We start from the raw sequence: 16969 nt of genomic DNA, 5'->3' as shown, positions 1-16969 counted from the left end.
CTGCCTCCCCCCCACACCCCCGGCGGAAGTCCTGCGTGGTCCGACTACCACTTCAACGTTGTCTCAGCCCTTCCACAGTCTCCCTGGACTGCCTGCCACACTCTGGCCACGCCCAGCATCTGTCCTAACCGGTCCAGCCTCAGAGCCTTTGCATCTGCTGTTCCCTCTGCCAGGATCACCCTGCCCTGGTTCTCTTCACCCCCTATTGTCTTTCAGAGCTTGGTCCAATGTCACCTCCTGCCTAGAGTCATCCCGTCTCTGGGCATGTCAGTCTAGTTTACTGTCCTCGCTGCCCTCAGCCCCTGGTGTGGTCTGGTCCCTTGTTCACCTTCTGGTTTCCCCAGGGGAACGTGAGGCCCTGTGTAATGGGGACCTGGCTGATGAGGCCAGCTCTGACCTAGCACCACCCTAGGAGCTCCAAATAAAGGGACAGAACCACCCTCTGCCCAGCTAGCACCCTGGAAAGCACCCCTAAGACATGGCACAAAAGATCCAGGAGGACAGCAAAACCACAAACACAGTCAGGGGCCCCACATGCTCCCCCCCCCATCTGGGTCCGCTTAGCAGTTTCCAGAATAACATGCCACTGGGGAAAGTGATCGGCTGGGACCAAGTTCCTGGCCTGTTCAGCAGAAGCCAGGCCCGAGGCGTAACTCTTTGAGTGCTGGCAAATAAGTATGAAGAGCAAAGACGAGAAGTGGGGGAGGGAGAAGCCCTGGGGCTGACCTTTCCCCTGTTATTAGCTTTTGCATAATATTTTATTACCTTATACTTTTTTAAACCAAAGGGGAAGATAAAAGGAAAATCGCTGTTGGAGGGTACAAAAGCCCAGAGAGGGTAGGTGCCCCCATGGGAGAGAAAACGCAGCTATCAGTGTTGAAAAATCAAGCACTCCCCCCAATGCTTGCCTCCATAAAATCACCCTCCAACGTTTTTTCCGAGCACCTACTGTATGCTTATATGCCCAGAGATTGAAGGGGAGCCGGGGTGGGGGTTCCCAGGGTCGCAGGCTTAGAGCAGTGAGCCCTGGTGGTTTCGGGAGAAAGAGGTGATGGCGGCTGGGACAGGCAGGGACATGTCACCTCGGCAGGGCCATGTCACCTCAGCAGGGCCATGCCCATGGCAGAGGGTTGCGGGAGAGGGAAGGCGCCCGGAGGCGCGCGTGGGTGCCGCGCTTTTGCGCATCACTGCCTGGCCAGGACTCGACCTCAGGCTGGTGTTCAAGGCCAGGAGGGGAGATGGCACCGGACGGCTCCTGGCGTGCAGGGCTGTGGGGCACCACGGAGGCGAGAGACAAAGGCACCATCCAGCGAGGTCCCCGCGGCTTTCACAAAGGCTCAAAGGACAGGCGGTGTGTGGGGAGGCGACGGAGATGAGGACTGCCAAATAAAAGGGCACGGAACGGGACAGACTTCTAACAATAAAAATTATTCCTTGTTTATCTGAAAGTCAAGTTTAACTGGGTGCCTTTTTTTTTTTCTTTTCTTGATCTGGAAACCCTAGGCGGCGATCTGCTGGCGCAGCAAACCCCCTCCCTCCCCAGGCCAAACTGCGCGGGGTGGGGGCGGGGGGGTTGTCCTGAAGGTGTCTGCCCTCTCTCCAGCCTCCCCTCCCGTCACCCCCCATACCTGCCGTGTCCCCTTTATGCGCTTCTCTTTGTCCCCCTCACATTATCCGTGTCCCTTAACTGCTCCCTAAGCTCCCCCCCTCCCCCTCCCTGCCCTGCACCCCTCTCCTCGTCATCCCCACCCTTTTCGTTTCCCCTACCTTCTCCGGCACCCACCCCTCCTCCTCTTCCCTCCACCATTCGCCCCTCCCCCACAGCCCTCTCTCCGCGCTCGCCCCCTCCCTCGGCGCCCACCCTCACTTCCCCTCTCCGCACCCTCCCCCCCATCCCCAGGGTGCACGAGGGGGAACCCCGGCCGCAGGCGCGGAGCCCCACGCAGGCGCAGAGCCGTCTGGCTTCCCCAAGGCCGCCGCCACCCCCACACTGCGGCCCACAAGCAGGGTTGCCAAGGCGACGGCGAAGGCCGGAGCGGGAACCTCGGGAAGACCCGGGGTGGCACTCCCACCCCGCCACCTCCTCAACGAACCCCACTCCAGTTTGAGCCGGTTGCCCCGCCCCGCCCCCAGTGCGCACTGCGGAGGGTGAGGATTCCCTGGCCCACAGGGCGGGGGTCGACGCGTGCGCGCTGAGCACGGCTTTCTCTCCCCGACGCGCGCGCGACGGGAAAGCCCTGGCGCGTGAAGGAGAGCGCCCCGGCGCAGGCGCTGTGCGCACTCGGCGCCCCCGCAGCCCCGCCCGGTCGTCCTGGCAACGTGCGCGTGGAGGTCCGGGAGCGCCAGGAACTCCCGTCTCACGCCCCCTCCCGCGCACTGCGGCGGAGCTGGGGATTCCCGTCGCTTGCGCGCACGCGCGGGCCCGGAATTCCGCGAGGGTAGAGGCGAAGAGAGAAGGGGCTTTTCTGTGGAAGGGGACAAATGTTACTACCATCGTCTTTCTGTGTGAGGACTGAAGGCGAGCCTCTCAGCCCCTGTCCTGAGTTTTATCTTCGCTCCCTCGTCCACCTGCCGTTCCTCTACAGGTCCCCGGCGCTTGCCACCCGCAGCTCCGACACCCATCCTGTCTGGCTCACACCAGCCCTGGCTCCCCATCGCCCTGGGACGAAGCCCCACTCCTTGTCCTGGCGTTCTCGGCCTGGCTGCACGCCCGGATGGCTTCTTCCCTCGGGCTTGGTCACCACTGGTCCCCGATCTTCTCTATTGCCCAGCCATGAAGACCCCAGCATGGCCGTGCAGGAGGTTCCTTGGCCGAGCCCTTCTTCAGAATACGCCTTTCCCAGGCACCATCTGTTGATTCGCGAGATACTGTAGGGTTAGACACTATTTTTAGTCCCATTTTATATAGGAGGAAACTGAGGCTCAGACCCATTAAGGCCCTGGTCCATTTGTGGGGAGCTGTCTGGGCTCTTCCTCCTGTTAATTTGGCTGACACCTCCAGCCCGGATTCCGGGCCCCACCGCCGCCCCTGATGGCTGCCCCACAGCTCTGGGTGCTTCCTGGCTATGTGACGCAGGCAGGTGACTTAGATTTGCCATCTATAAAGGGGATCAGTATGTCACAGAGCTGCCCCAGGTCTCAGTGAAATGCTAGTACCATGTGCCAGGCCAGCGCTTAGTATCCAGTGGATACTTCTCACTGTCCCATCCTCCCACACTCTGCCCATCGGCACCCTCTGCGGGGCTCCTTTCCTCCCTCTCACTTCCCAAACCCCCATGGAGTCCTCCTGGACCCCTCACGTGTCCACTAGTCCTTGTCTCAGGGTCAGCTCCTGGGGGACCCCCCAAACTAAGCCAGTGCTCAGTATACGCCAGTTAGTTTTATGCCATCTCCCACTGTTTCCCGCACCCTCCATACTGCACTTTAGCTGTACTCAATTATTAATGCCCCCCCCCCGCCCCCTGAACAGAGGTGTGACCCCCAGACCTTTGCATGTGTGGTTCCTTTGGTCTTTTCTGTCCCCTGTGTCTGTGTGGAGAATTCCTATGCATCCTTCAAGACCCTCCCTCCATGCCACCTTCTACCTTCCTTCCTCGGGGCACAGCCTGGCCCCCTTTGGCCCGGCCCTGACCTCACACAGTTGAGTCCATCTGTGAGGATCTGCATCTGAGACCTGAGATCCGTGAGAACAGTGTTCTTGGCAGGAGGAACCAACAGGGTGTAGGCCCTGATGGGGAACAAGCTGGCTGGACTGACAGAGCTGAGAGCGAGGAGGCAGGGCTGCAGCCGAGAGGGAGTGGAGAGTGGGGAGAATGGGGACTAGAGGCTGTAGGGACAACCTTTTGGGCGCACAGAGGGTGTCACTTGGGGGGTAGCCATAGCAATGACCTGGTAAATGCTTGGACCCGGCCCCCCACACGTGGGCCCACCTCCCAGCTCCCCACCGTCTCTGCCAACTCCGCAAGGCTGACTGAGCTCTAGGAAGCCAGCACCGGGCTCACATCTCACCGAGCCCTCCCCAGACATGCAGCCTCTGCGAGGACGTTCATTCCTACCAACCCACCTGCCTGCTCCAGCCCCCAGGCCCTTGCTTGCCCAGTGCCCTGCTTCTGCCATGGAATCTGACTCATCACCCACCAAGGCCCACTCTCAAGAAATCCTCCACCGGGAAGCCTGCGAGGACTCCCCCAGATGCCTCCTATGTTGGAGTAACAGCAGAGCAGCCAGCATTTCCTGATCCCAAGCACTGTGTGACCTTGGCCACTGACTCTGAACCAGACTCAGGATGTGGACAACTCGCCTCCAGCTCCTCTATTTCTGCTCCTGAAATGCTCCGTGATCTCAAGCCAGGGCCTCAACCTCTCTTGAGTCGCCTACTTGCAGCAGCCCAGCAAGGTTTCCGTGGATGGTGGTACAGGCCCCTCACTGGATGAGGGGCCCAAGCCAGGAGGAGGCACCGAAGGAGCCGGGCAAAGCTCTTAGCTAGCTTGCTGTGACAGGAACACCGTTGGGGGCCCTTGTCTTCTTTGGCCGTGCCTGCTCTCCATCTAACAGCCACTCGCCTCTCCTCACCACCCACCCGCCTGCCCACGTGGACTTCAAGCGCACGTGCTGCCTCACCGACCGCCTTTATTGGGCGCTCAGCCACAGGGCTCTGCACACCTGAGAAGGGGGATGTCACTCAGAGCAGGGACCCTCTGGCGGGAGGAATGGCTGATGATGCCACGTCGCCCCAAGGACACGCACCAGGGCTGGACCTCTTTGTCACCCTCAGAGCTGACCCAGTGGGAGGGCGTGTGGAGTCAGGACCCTGACCGCCAGCGGGGCGGCTCCTCCAGTTCCAGGGTCACTTGGGGGAGTTGAAGGGTACGGCCCGCTGGTTCATGGGGTTGTCGGGTGAGCGCAGCCACTCCTTCTTGAGCAGCTGCTTCAGCTGCGACAGCCGCATGTTGGGGTTCTCCTGCTTGAGCCGCGGGAGCTGCGCCTCCTCGAAGGCGGTGAAGGCCGCCCGCATGCGCCGCTCGGGGTGCCGGTCGGCCGCCTCCTCCGCCACGCTAAGGGAGGACACCAGCATCAGCGGGCTAGGGCGCGGCTCCGCCCCCGGAGGACTAGCCCCGCCCCGAAGGCCTCGCCCCGCCCACTACCTGAGCACGGCGATGGCATCCTCGATGGTGCGCGCCTCCACGCTGCCCTCCTCCATCATGCGGCGGTTCACGTTCTCCTCCAGCGGCACCTCCAAGTGGCTCTTGGCTTTCTCGGCTGGGGGCGGGCGGGTGGCCGGGTGACATAGACAGAGACAGAGAGAGAGAAGCAGCTATGCAGAGTTCCAGGGAGATGAGAGAGACACAGTAAGGGAAGAAGCCAGGGGAGGCAGCAGGCAGGCAGAGAATGAGGGGGAGCAGAGAAATGCCCCTGGAGCTGGGAAGCCCTCTCGGGACAGACCTCCAGGGTGGGCCGGTGCAGCCCTCCGCATCCGCGGCCTAGGCCCAGCCCGGGCTGCCCTCTTAACTTCACTGCAGCCGGGCACAGAGGAAGCACCCCCCCCCCCATGTGGCTGCTGTCTCCTCAGCCTGGGGCGCCCCACTAACGCCCTGGGGCCCCCAGGGAGCACAAGCCGGGGTCGGGTGCAGAGCAGGTAAGTACATGCGTGTGCGCCCTAGTCGCCTGTGCTCAGGGCCAGGCCTGCCAGCCCGCGCCCGCCCACCCTGTGCCATGCAGAGCCAGGCAGCCTCTCTGGAGGTGAGGAGGGGCTCAGGACTCAGCCCAAGGTGGGTCCCACTGTTTATCCTTTAGTGGGTACAAGGGCAGCTCCAGAGTGAGCCACAGCCACACCTGGGTCTGGGGCTTCCTTGTGCTGATGGTCTCGGCGAAGCGTCTCCTCAATCTGGGCGCGGGTGACCTTGCTGGGAGCAGCCACCCGGGGGGCTTTGCCACCCTTAAGCTTCGAGTCCTCCTCCTCCAGCAGGCGCTGCGTCTCCTTCTTGCGTTCCAGCTGCTCCAGGCGCCGCTTCTCCTTCTCCTCCTAGGGGGACGGGGTGGTGAGGTTCCAACTGCTGCCCACTGGCACGGGATCCAGGTTTTATCTCAACCAACCTGGACTGAAGCCCTGCTGTGTGCTAGACCCAGTGCTGGGTGCACAGTGGGCCTACCCGGGGGCTCCCATCCTACATGACTATGGGAAAAACAGGGAACCTTGGCCTGGGCAGGTGAGTGGGTGGCTCTCAAAGGAAAAGTGACACCTGGGCTGGAGGAGGAGCCAGCCAGCGGGAGAGCTGGGGGACAGGAGAGTCCTTAGTGGTGGGAATGGCAGCTGCAAAGGCCCTGAGGCAGGAACCACCTAGCATGACAGAGAAGCAGCCCAGAGGCTGGAGTGGGGAGAAGGAGCATGGAGGGAGGAGAGACGGGGCAGGCTGAGGGCCCGGCCACCAGGCGCTTCAAGGGCACGGGGAGGGGTTTGTATTGGACTCCAAAGGCCACAGGAGCCATGGGAGGGTCTGTGCTCACTGCCAGCTGGGGCAGAGGTTCTGCCCCGAGGCACCAGGAGACTTCGGGGGAGGCATGGTCCATGTGTCACAGGGGCTGGGACTGATCCCACCTTGGCTCCCAAGGGAGGCCCTGATGCCAGCTGGACAAGGGGACATCTGGCCCCAGGACTTGTCCTTGGCCACTGCCCCTCCACCGCTCTGGGAGGGCAGAGCGAGGTTCTGGTTCCCTTCCAGCGGTGAGGCCAGAGGCTTGGAACATCTGGGTGCCTGCCACCCAGCACCCTCAGTGCCCCTGCCTACCCACCCACTGCCCGCAACACTGCCCTCTGCCTCCCATGCCTTGGGGACGGTCCCCGTGACTGCAGTGTTCCCCTGTGACACACCCATAGTGAGTCTAAGTGCCCCAGAAGAGGGGTGGATGTGCTTGAGGGCACCCACTGGGCCTCTGACCTTCACCTGCATGGCAAGAAAGTCGGGTGTGGGGTTAAAGATCAAAAGTGTTTGAGTGCAGCTGCTGGGCTCCCACTTCTGTGCCGGGGCACCTCAGGCAGGCCTCTGCTTCCCTGTCAGAGGGAACATTCTCCTGAGGCTCCCCGACCCTGCATGGTGCACGTACACCTCGTGCTCATTCTGCCCCCACATGGCCCTGCCTCAGGGCCTTTGCACTAGCTCTTCTCTCCCCCTGGAGCGCCCTCACCAGCCTCCCCCCCTGGTTAACTCCAGCTCATCTTGAGCTCCTGGCTCCCCATCTGCCCCCTCCACCACACAGCTCCTTCTTGTGTTCCAAAAATCCCCAGTTTCAGGTCTTCCCGTTATCTGGTTCATCCTGAAGGCAGGAGACAGGCCCTGGCTGGGGTTGTGAATGGCTGCCTTCTAGCTCAGCATACAGCAGGTGTTTGGTGAAAGTGTGCGGAATGAATGAATGAATGAACTCCAGAAGGCTCCGGTAACGCAGGAAGGACAGGCAACCTGCGGCCATCCGTCTCCAGGGACATGGGACTGAGGAGGGAGCGTAAGATTTATGCTTTAACATTCAGCAACTTCTTTTAAAAAATCAGTCGCAGTTTTTAAAAGAGCAATTAGCAGCATCTGGCGATGGGTGAAGGATGAGTCCATTTGGCGGAATTTTCCGGAGCCATCAAAAATGAGCCTCATAGGAATAAAAACCACATGATCATCTCAATAGATGCAGAGAAAGCATTTGACAAGATCCAATAGCCATTTATGATAAAAACTCTCAATAAAATGGGTTTAGAAGGAAAGTACCTCAACACGATAAAGGCCACATATGACAAACCCACAGCCAACATCATACTCAATGGGGAAAAACTGAACGCCATCCCTCTGAGAACAGGAACAAGACAAGGGTGCCCACTCTCGTCACTTCTGTTCAACACAGTATTGGAGGTTTTGGCCAGAGCAATTAGGCAAGAAAAAGGACTAAAAGGAATCCAAACAGGGAGGGAAGAAGTGAAACCCTCGCTGTTTGCAGACGACATGATCTTACATATAGAAAACCCTAAAGAATCCATCGGAAAATTATTAGAAATAATCAATAACTACAGTAAAGTTGCAGGGTACAAAATCAACTTACAAAAATCAGTTGCTTTTCTATACTAAATGAACTTACAGAAAGAGAACTCAAGAATACAATTCCACTTACAATCGCAACAAAAAGAATAAAATATCTAGGAATAAATTTAACCAAGGAGGTGAAAGACCTATACACTGAAAACTATAAGACATTATTGAGAAACACTGATGACACAAAGAAATGGAAAGATATGCCACGCACATTGACTGGAAGTGTAAACGTAGTTAAAATGTCCATACTACCTAAAGCAATCTATAGATTCAATGCAATCCCAATCAGAATCCCAATGACATTCTTCACAAAAATAGAGCAAAGAATCCTACAATTCATATGGGGCAACCAAAGACCCCAAATTGCTAAAGCAATCCTGAGAAAAAAGAACAAAGCTGGAGGCATCACAATCCCTGACTTCAGAATGTACTACAAAGCCATAGTGATCAGAACAGCATGGTACAGGGGCCGGCCCCGTGGCCGAGTGGTTAAGTTCGCGCGCTCCGCTGCAGGCGGCCCAGCGTTTCGTTGGTTCGAATCCTGGGCGCGGACATGGCACTGCTCATCAAACCACGCTGAGGCGGCATCCCACATGCCACAACTAGAAGGACCCACAACTAAAAAGATATACAGCTATGTACCGGGGGGCTTTGGGGAAAAAAGGAAAAAAATAAAATCTTAAAAAAAAAAAACAGCATGGTACAAAAACAGGCACACAGATCAATGGAACAGAACTGAGAGCCCAGAAATAAACCCACACATCTCTGGACAGCTAATCTTCGAGAAAGGTGCCAAGAACTTACAATGGAGAAAGGAAAGTCTTCAATAAATAGTGTTGGGAAAACTGGACAGCCACATGCAAAAGAATGAAAGTAGACCATTATCTTGCACTATACACAAAAATTAACTCAAAATGCACCAAAGACTTGAAGGTAAGACGTGAAACCACAAAACTCCTAGAAGGAAATACAGGTAGTACACTCTTTGACATCACTTTTAGCAGTATCTTTTCAAATATCATGTCTACTCAGACAAGGGAAACAAGAGGAAAAGTAAACAAATGGGACTTCATCAGACTAAAGAGTTTCTGCAAAGTAAAGGAAACCAGGAACAGAACGAAAAGACAACCCACCAACTGGGAGGAAATATTTGCAAATCATATGTCCCACAAGGGGTTAATCTCCAAAATATATTAAAAACTCACACAACTCAACAGCAAAAAACCAAACAACCTGATCAAAAAATGTGCACAGGATCTGAACAGACATTTTTCCAAAGAAGATATACAGATGGGCGATAAACACATGAAAAGATGTTCCACATCACTAATCATCAGGGAAATGCAAATCAAAACTACACTAAGATACCACCTTACGCCCGTTAAAATGGCTACAATCACTAAGGCTAAAAATAACAAATGTTGGAGAGGGTGTGGGGAAAAGGGAACCCTCATACACTGCTGGTGGGAATGCAAACTGGTGCAGCCACTGTGGTAAACAGTATGGAGATTCCTCAAAAAATTAAAAATAGAGGAGCCAGCATGGTGGCATAGCGGTACGTTCGTGCCCTCCACTGTGGCAGCCCAGGGTTTGTGGGTTGGATCCCGGGTGCGGACCTACACACTGCTTATTAAGCCATGCTGTAGTGGCATCTCCCATACAAAATAGAGGAAGACTGCCACAGATGTTAGCTCAGGGCCAATCTTCCACACCAAAAAACCCTCAAAAAACAAAAAATTAAAAATAGAAATACCACGTGACCCAGCTATCCCACTACTGAGTATTTATCCAAAGAACTTGAAATCAACAATTCAAAGAGGTTTACACACCCCTATGTTCATTGCAGCATTATTCACAATAATGGAGACATGGAAGCAACCCAAGTGCCCACCGACTGATGAGTGGATGAAGAAGATGTGGTGTATATACAGTGGAATACTACTCAGCCAGAAAAAAGACAAAACCATCCCATTCGCAGCAACATGGATGGACCCTGAGGGTATTATGTTAAGCGAAATAAGCCAGACAGAGAAAGACAGACACTGTATGATTTCACTCAAACATGGAAGATAAACTAACCCATGGACAAAGACAGCAGATCACTGGTTACGAGGGGAAGGGTTTGGGGGGTGGGCACAGCGGGTGAAGGGGCTCATATGTATGGTGACTGACAAATAAAAATGTACACCTGAAATTACACAATGTTATAAACGATTATGACCTCAATAAAAAAAAGGGCCTCATAAATCATGGAGATGGAATCCAGACAGCCAGGTGCTCATCACCGAGCTGCGTAACACGGAACAAGTGGAGTCGCGAATGCGGCCCCGGCCCGATGGAGCCCGCCGGTCCGCGGCTGCTGCTGCCAGGAGGAACTGGCTGTGGGACCCCATTTACTGGAGGGCACGGCTTCAGGGCATCGTGGGAGCAAAGCCTTTGGTGTCACCTAGGGGGAGCTGCATTGTTTTTTCGTGTTTTGGAGCAAGCATGGATTTGCTTCTTTCAGAGAAACAGTATCTTTTTCGAGCAGCATCTTTTCGTGTGTATGAAAAGAAGAGGGAGACTGTAAGCCCCGCGTGCCCGTCAGCGGGACAGAGACAAACCCCAGAAAACCACCAAAGGTGAAGAAGGACCAGCAGCAGTTCCATGGGAAACAGTCAGGAGGGGCCCGCCTGGGAGGGGCACAGGGGCCGGGAATGTGCCAGTGAGCAGAGCTGGCAAATGCCGGCCCTTCGCCTGCTTTGGTGGTTTTAGCCCGTTGGTGAATGGTGGCCACAATGACAGGGTCAAGGAGCTGCGGGCCCCACTGCCCCTGTTGCTCAGCCGGCCTCTACTCTGTGTCCGTCCAGGGTGGTGCACAGGCGCGCAGCCAGCCAGGGGCTCCTGAGCGCCCCCCCACTTCACAAGCCAGAGGGTGGACCCACTAGTGCCAGCCCGGCCCAGCCCCTGGCCCAGCCCTGTGACCTGGGCTTCCTACCTTCTCTGTGCCCCAGGCCCTGGGCTGGGCGGCTGCCTCTGGGACTGTTGAAAGGTTTCTGGCCTTTCTGTCTGGGTAACGGATCTTTGGCAGATACTGTTTTTCCTTCTGAGGTTTCAACTTTCCTACACTGTCAAAAGATGACCGTCATAAAGAATTTAAAGACCTCCACGGACCAACGCAGCACAGTGCGGGGGACGGGACCAGGGACACTCAGTGTCCGCTAAAGACAAGGTAGAGCCCAGCCCAGCAAGACGATGGGAAACCCTGGCAGAAGCGCCCAGCCGCCGCACATCTGGGCGTGCAGGGACGGCAAGGCGCCACTGAGATTTTCCGCAAGCTCCCTCATTTCCCAGCGGAGGCGCGCGTGTGCGCACCTGGGCCAGGTGGCGCCCAGGGGACCAGGAGCGTGGGCTGAGACGGGTCTCTGGCGCCACCTACTGGGACAAGCCAGTCAGCATCAGCCCTGAGACACTCCCCAGACATCAATTAAGCTCCCACTGTGTGCCTGGCATTGGGGCCCATCGGGGGACAGCTGGCCAGCCCTCCCACTTCTCGGTTTTTACAAACACCTGGAAGTGCCTGCAAGCCCCAGGCTGGAGGCTGGAAATGGGGACTATCAGCATGTCCCAGCCTTGGCACCATGGCCGTCTGGGGCCCGCTCACTCTGCTCTGGTGCTGTCCTGCACATTGCAGGGAGTTGAGCAGCACCCGTGGCCTCCACCCACACATGCCAGTAGCACCCTCCACCCGGCTGTGGCAACCAAACTGTCTCCAGATGTTGCCAAGTGTCCCCTGGGTGCAGTCGCTCCAGGGTGAGAACTGACAGTCTCACCCAACCCTGGCATTACAAGAAGGAGAGAAACAAGCCCATGGAGGGCGGTGACTGCTTCGCTGTTCCCTAAACATGCCAAGACCTGGCTACCCCAGGGCCTTTGCATGAGCCATTGGCTCTGCTTCTGCCCCCCTCCCTGCCCTTGCTCCACGTCTGGCGCTTCCTCGCCCTTCAGGCCAAAGCCTCAGGAGGCCCCCCACCCCCTTCCATCCCATCTTCCCGTCTTGCCCACAGGCATGGGGGCCCAGGGCCCACCCACCTTGCGCTGCTCCTTCCTCATGACGTGTTTGTCCTCATCCTTCCAGTAGGCATCCTCCAGCTCCTTCTGCTTCCTGGCATCAGCTGCCGCCTTGGCCTCAGCCCTCCGCGCCCGGGCCGCTGCCGACTTGGTGTTCTCGCCCTGGAACTTCTTGGGCATCCCTCAGCAGGCTGCGGGAGGATGGTGGGGACCAGTGAGTGAAGGCCTGCACCCTCGGCACCCCCAGACTCACACCTGCACAGCTGGGACCCCCTTGGGGCCTCAATGGCCGTGTCCGTAAAATGAGGGCTTTGGACTTAGTGTTTCCTCTTTTTAAAAACATTTATTCAGGTGAAATTCACATAACACAAAGCAAACCATTTAAAGTGCACAATTCAGTGGCATTTAGCACTTTGACAATGTTGTGAAGTCACCACCTCTATCTAGTTCCAGAACATTCCATTGCCCCAAAAGGAGACCCTGTCCCCATGAGCAGTCCCTCCCCACCCCTCTCCCCAGCCCCTGGCCACCAATCTATTTTCTGTCTCTGTGGCTTGGCCTGTTCTGGACGTTTCCGGTAAATGGGATCAAACGCGCGTGGTCTGTGTGTCAGCCTCTCCCCTCAGCGGGAGGTTTCCGAGGTCCCTCTGCGCTGCCGTGGGTGTCAGGCTTAGTCCCTTTCTGTGCCGGAGCACTGGGCCCTGTGTGGCTGACCGCGTTGTTTGGAGCCCTCCGTCCAAGGACGGACATCTGGGTTGTCTTTCCAGCTCCTATGTGTCATGCTGCTGTGGACCCCTGCAGGCCAGTCTGTGTGCGGCCCCTCCCACTCTGCCACTCATGAGGCCTTAGTCCCCCGTCCCACAGCCCTGAGGCCGAGTCCCCCTCCCCTGGGTGAGTAGCTGCCTCGAACTGCTCCCAAGGACCCTGCCCCAGCTTGCAGGGCCAGGAGAAGCTGGGCGCTGGGGAGAAGATGACACACACAGACGGCAGGTGCCCCCTCCCCATGCCGGGCCCCCACTCCATGCTTTCTATGGGCCGACTCAATCGAATGTCCCCAAAGCCTTAAACACGGGGAAGGTCCTTGCTCCCGTTCTGAAGGCTGGAAGCCAGGGTTCCGGGCAGAGCCTGGGCTGGGCCTGGGGTCTCACTAGCAAAGCTTGCCTTCTGGGTGAGGAAGGGGAGGCTGCGCGGCTGGGAAACTGCGAGCACCCTTCGGGGGGCTGATGCAAGCACCGTGCGGTCCAGGACACAGGCCTTTGGCTCTCTGGGCCTCAGCCGTCTTCATCTGGGAAACAGGCTGGTGTTCCGGACTCATGGGTTGCTCTCTCCCACCCTGAACATCTCCCGCTCAGCCCCAGCTGAACCTGGGAGAAACTAGCCCAGCCCCCAAGAACGAAGGGGAGAGAATGTGGGGGCCATCCTGACTCAGGGCCACCAGGCAGCCCCCAATCCCACCTCCCGGCTGTGGGACTTGTGGGAGAGGGGCTCCCATCTGAGCCCCACTGGAAACTACCATCTGCTCCCATTTGCAGTGGTTGTGCACACTGGGCTCAGCTTTACGGAGAGCGTCTTAGTGAAGTCTCACACCCTGGCAGGTGGCAGCTGAGCTGCAACCTGAAGGATGGTTGGAGGCAGCCCTGTGAGGACAAAGAGGTGGGATTTCTAGGCAGAGGGCTCAGGATGTGCAAAGGCCCTGGGGCAGGAAGGAGGCCACTGAGGCCAGAGTGGGTGAGTGAGGAGGAGGTGGAGGGGAAGAGCGAGGGAGGGTGTGGGGCTGACAGGGCAGCCTTATAGGACGAGGAAGAGCAAGGATGTTCTCCATTGGCACCAGGGGGCTGTTAGGCAGGGCATGAACACATTCTGGTTTAGGTTGTTCCAAAGCCCCCTCTGGCTGTCACGTGGGCTGAGGGTGGGAGCCGAACACTGGGCATCACGATGGTGCAATGGGCAGAGCCAGAGGTGGTCTGCAGTCAGACGGAGCTGGGCAGTGATAACCGCCGACGCTGCGGCCAGGGGCAGCCTGAGCGTGTCCTCCCCCGTGGCAGCAGAGGCACGGCTCAGCCCCGGTTTACAGATGGGAACCTGAGGCTTTGAGAGGGTAAGGGACATGCTCAGGGCCACACAGTGGGGCAGTGGAGGGGCCCGGATTCCAAGCCAGGCCCAGCCCCTCAGTCCCAACTCCATGCTCCTAACCATGGCCCCCCACCCCGCCAAGGTCCTGGCTGGCTCCCCCCCCGTGACATCAACACAGATCAGGACTCTGAGGCTTCTGGGGCCCCTCACTCCACATGGAGGGGTGCCCCCTCCAGGCTGAGACCTGGGGGTGAGTTCTGGCTCTGCAGTTGTGGCTGAAGTGCTCCCCTCGAGCCTCGGTTTCCTGATCTGAGACGTGGGGTTGATTGCAGTCCCTCCTGGCATAGGATGCAAGGGCTGCCACGGGGCCCAATATGCCAGCCTGATCCCGCACTCCTCCCAGCCACCCCTTGGTCCCTAAATCAAGCATTCATTACTGAACGTCTACAAAGTACCCCACAGAAAACCCCTCCTGGACTCCCCAGGACAGCACCAAGAAGTGGGGGTCACTGTCTGAGTTAGAGATGAGGAAACTCCCCACCCTCCTCTCCCTTACATTCACTCAGCAGCAGGCAGGTATGAAACATACCACGCAGGTTCCCACCCCAGGGCCTTTGCACTTGCCGTGCCTGCCACCTGGCTGCTCTTCGCTCCTCTTTTTACCCAGTTAACTCCGATTTAAGCTTCAGGGCCCACTCAGGTGTTGCTGCCTCCAGGAAGCCTTCCCTGAGACACTACCCAACTCTCAGACCACGAACTGCTCTCTGAGGCACTTGCCTGGGTTGCTATCTTATGTTCATTTATATGATGATTCATCAAATGTCCGTCTTCCCCACCAGACTGGGAGCTCCATGAGAGCGGAGCCAGGACTGCCTTGGTCACCGCTGTGCCCCAGAGCCCTGCACAGTAGGGGCTCAATCAATGATTTGAGCACATGAATGAACCCGCGTCTATTTCCAGGGTATCCTCAGTATTTACGTCACACACTGTTGTGTCCAAACTCCGCTTCTCACTGTTCTTTCCACTAACCCCCCTCTCCCACCTCTGAGCCTTTCCTCTGGCTGTACCCCATCTGATACCCCCTCCCTGTCCCCTCCTGTGACCCGGTCCACTCACAGGGCCTCTCCCCAGCATCCCCTTCTCCCATGCCCCACTGTTCAAGACCCCCAACTCCATCCCAAAGCCTAAGAAGGGTTTTCTGGCCCCTTCTTGAGGCCAGGACAGGATGTTTATGTCCCTCCAAAATCCCCGTGCAGGAGCCCTGACCCTCAGTGTGACTGGGTTTGGAGATGGGGCCAATGAGGAGGTGATGAAAGTTCAATGAAGTCACAGGGTGGGGCCCTGATCTCATAGGCTGGTGCCCCTAGAAGAAGAGCAGAAGATGTCAGAGCTGCTCTCTCCACCTGGGGAGGACAGAGTAAGAAGTGGCCGTCTGCAAGTCAGGAAGAGCCTGCACCAGGAACCAAATTAGCTGGCACCTTGACCTTGGGCTTCCAGCCTCCAGAACTGTGAGCAAATAAATGTCTGCTGTCGAAGCCGCCAGTGTGTGGTACTTTGTTACAGCAGCCCCAGCCGACTGATACAGACAGCCTTTCTTCTCTGCGGGAAACATTCAACGCCCGCGCACTGCTGTCAGTAAACACGCACCCAACACCGAGTCCGTGTGGGACGCCGGGGAAAGGGCGGCATGGATGGGCTTCCTGCCCCCAGGGGACCCCCAGGCTGGCTGGGAGGTACACAACGAGAGTGACAACTCATGATGAGAGCTGTGATGGGGGACGCGCAGGGCTCTGGAGAAGCCCAGCCTGGGGCGGGGGGGTGTATGTGTCAAAGGGCATCCTGCAGGGGGCATCTGAGAAAAGGAGCGTGGGGCAGGCAGGCGGGGAAGAGAGGATTTATATTCCAGGGTGACGGGAAGGGGCGCAGGGCGTTAGAGCCAGGAGGCGATCTGCGGGTCAGAGCCCTCTGGGGTTGGTGAGGAGGTGAACGCGAGGGGTGAGACCGAAGCAGGGAGATCACGCAGGGGTCCGGGGAGTGGCTCTGGCTGGTCAGAGGGTACATTTAGGAGGGAATCGGGACCCACGCGGTTGACTGGATGTGAAAGTAAAAAAAGATGAAGCTCAACGTCGTCTCCTCCAAGAACCCCTCCCGCTAACGCTTCTGGGCTCCCCCAGCGCCCCGTCACTCTCCCTAACCCTGATCCCACAGCAAGAGCCAGGGACGTCCGCACCCAGCTCTGTCACCCGAAAGCCCGCACGCTGCTCAGGGGCAGGGCCGGAGCTGGGTGGCCTCGAACACCACGCTGTCCCTCTGGGTCTCAGTCACCCGCTGGGGGAAAGGGGCACAGACCCCGCGGGAGCCGTCGAGACTGGGCGCCGGAAGTGCCCCGTCTCGGAGCACCCCCACCCCGCTCTCCCGGGGGTGGTCCCACGCCGAGCCGCCCCGCTGGGCTCACCCCGCCGCGCCCCCGCCCCCCCGGCTCCGCCCGCGCCGCGGCCGCTCCTACCTCCTGCCCCCAGCGCCGGCCCGGTCGCGCCTCCGTGACGTCACCGGTGGGCCTGCGCGCCGAGCTCCGGGCGGCGCGCGCCGATGACGTCAGGCGTCAGCGCCATCTTGGTAAAGGAGGCACGAGCCTGGCTTCCAAGCTAGTCGAGGTTGTCCGTCGCTTTTTTTCCTCTTCAACAAGGGGATACTGTATAAAGCCTCCTCCCCTGAGCCCACTCGAGATACTGGCGAACCAGGCCGGGTGAGGAGAAACTGCAATCTAGAACTTTGCC

At 58.0% G+C, this 16969-nt stretch overlaps 1 protein-coding gene across 1 annotated transcript; it reads right to left on the bottom strand.

The window, feature by feature from the left end:
- Positions 1-4609: 4609 nt before the first annotated feature.
- Positions 4610-16755, bottom strand: CCDC124 (coiled-coil domain containing 124). The gene is made up of 5 exons (XM_046671013.1): positions 16699-16755; positions 12141-12310; positions 5833-6022; positions 5145-5259; positions 4610-5054 (listed from the first exon to the last, which is right to left on the bottom strand). Exons 2-5 carry the CDS (start codon positions 12297-12299, stop codon positions 4847-4849), a joined length of 672 nt encoding a protein of 223 aa, XP_046526969.1. The 5' UTR covers positions 12300-12310; positions 16699-16755; the 3' UTR covers positions 4610-4846.
- Positions 16756-16969: the final 214 nt, after the last annotated feature.

The sequence above is a fragment of the Equus quagga genome, chromosome 9 (assembly GCF_021613505.1).
Source record: "Equus quagga isolate Etosha38 chromosome 9, UCLA_HA_Equagga_1.0, whole genome shotgun sequence".
NCBI classification, from domain to species: Eukaryota; Metazoa; Chordata; class Mammalia; order Perissodactyla; family Equidae; genus Equus; species Equus quagga.
The sequence above is the reverse complement of the archived record's forward strand: the minus strand, read 5'-3'. Positions and strand labels throughout refer to the sequence as shown.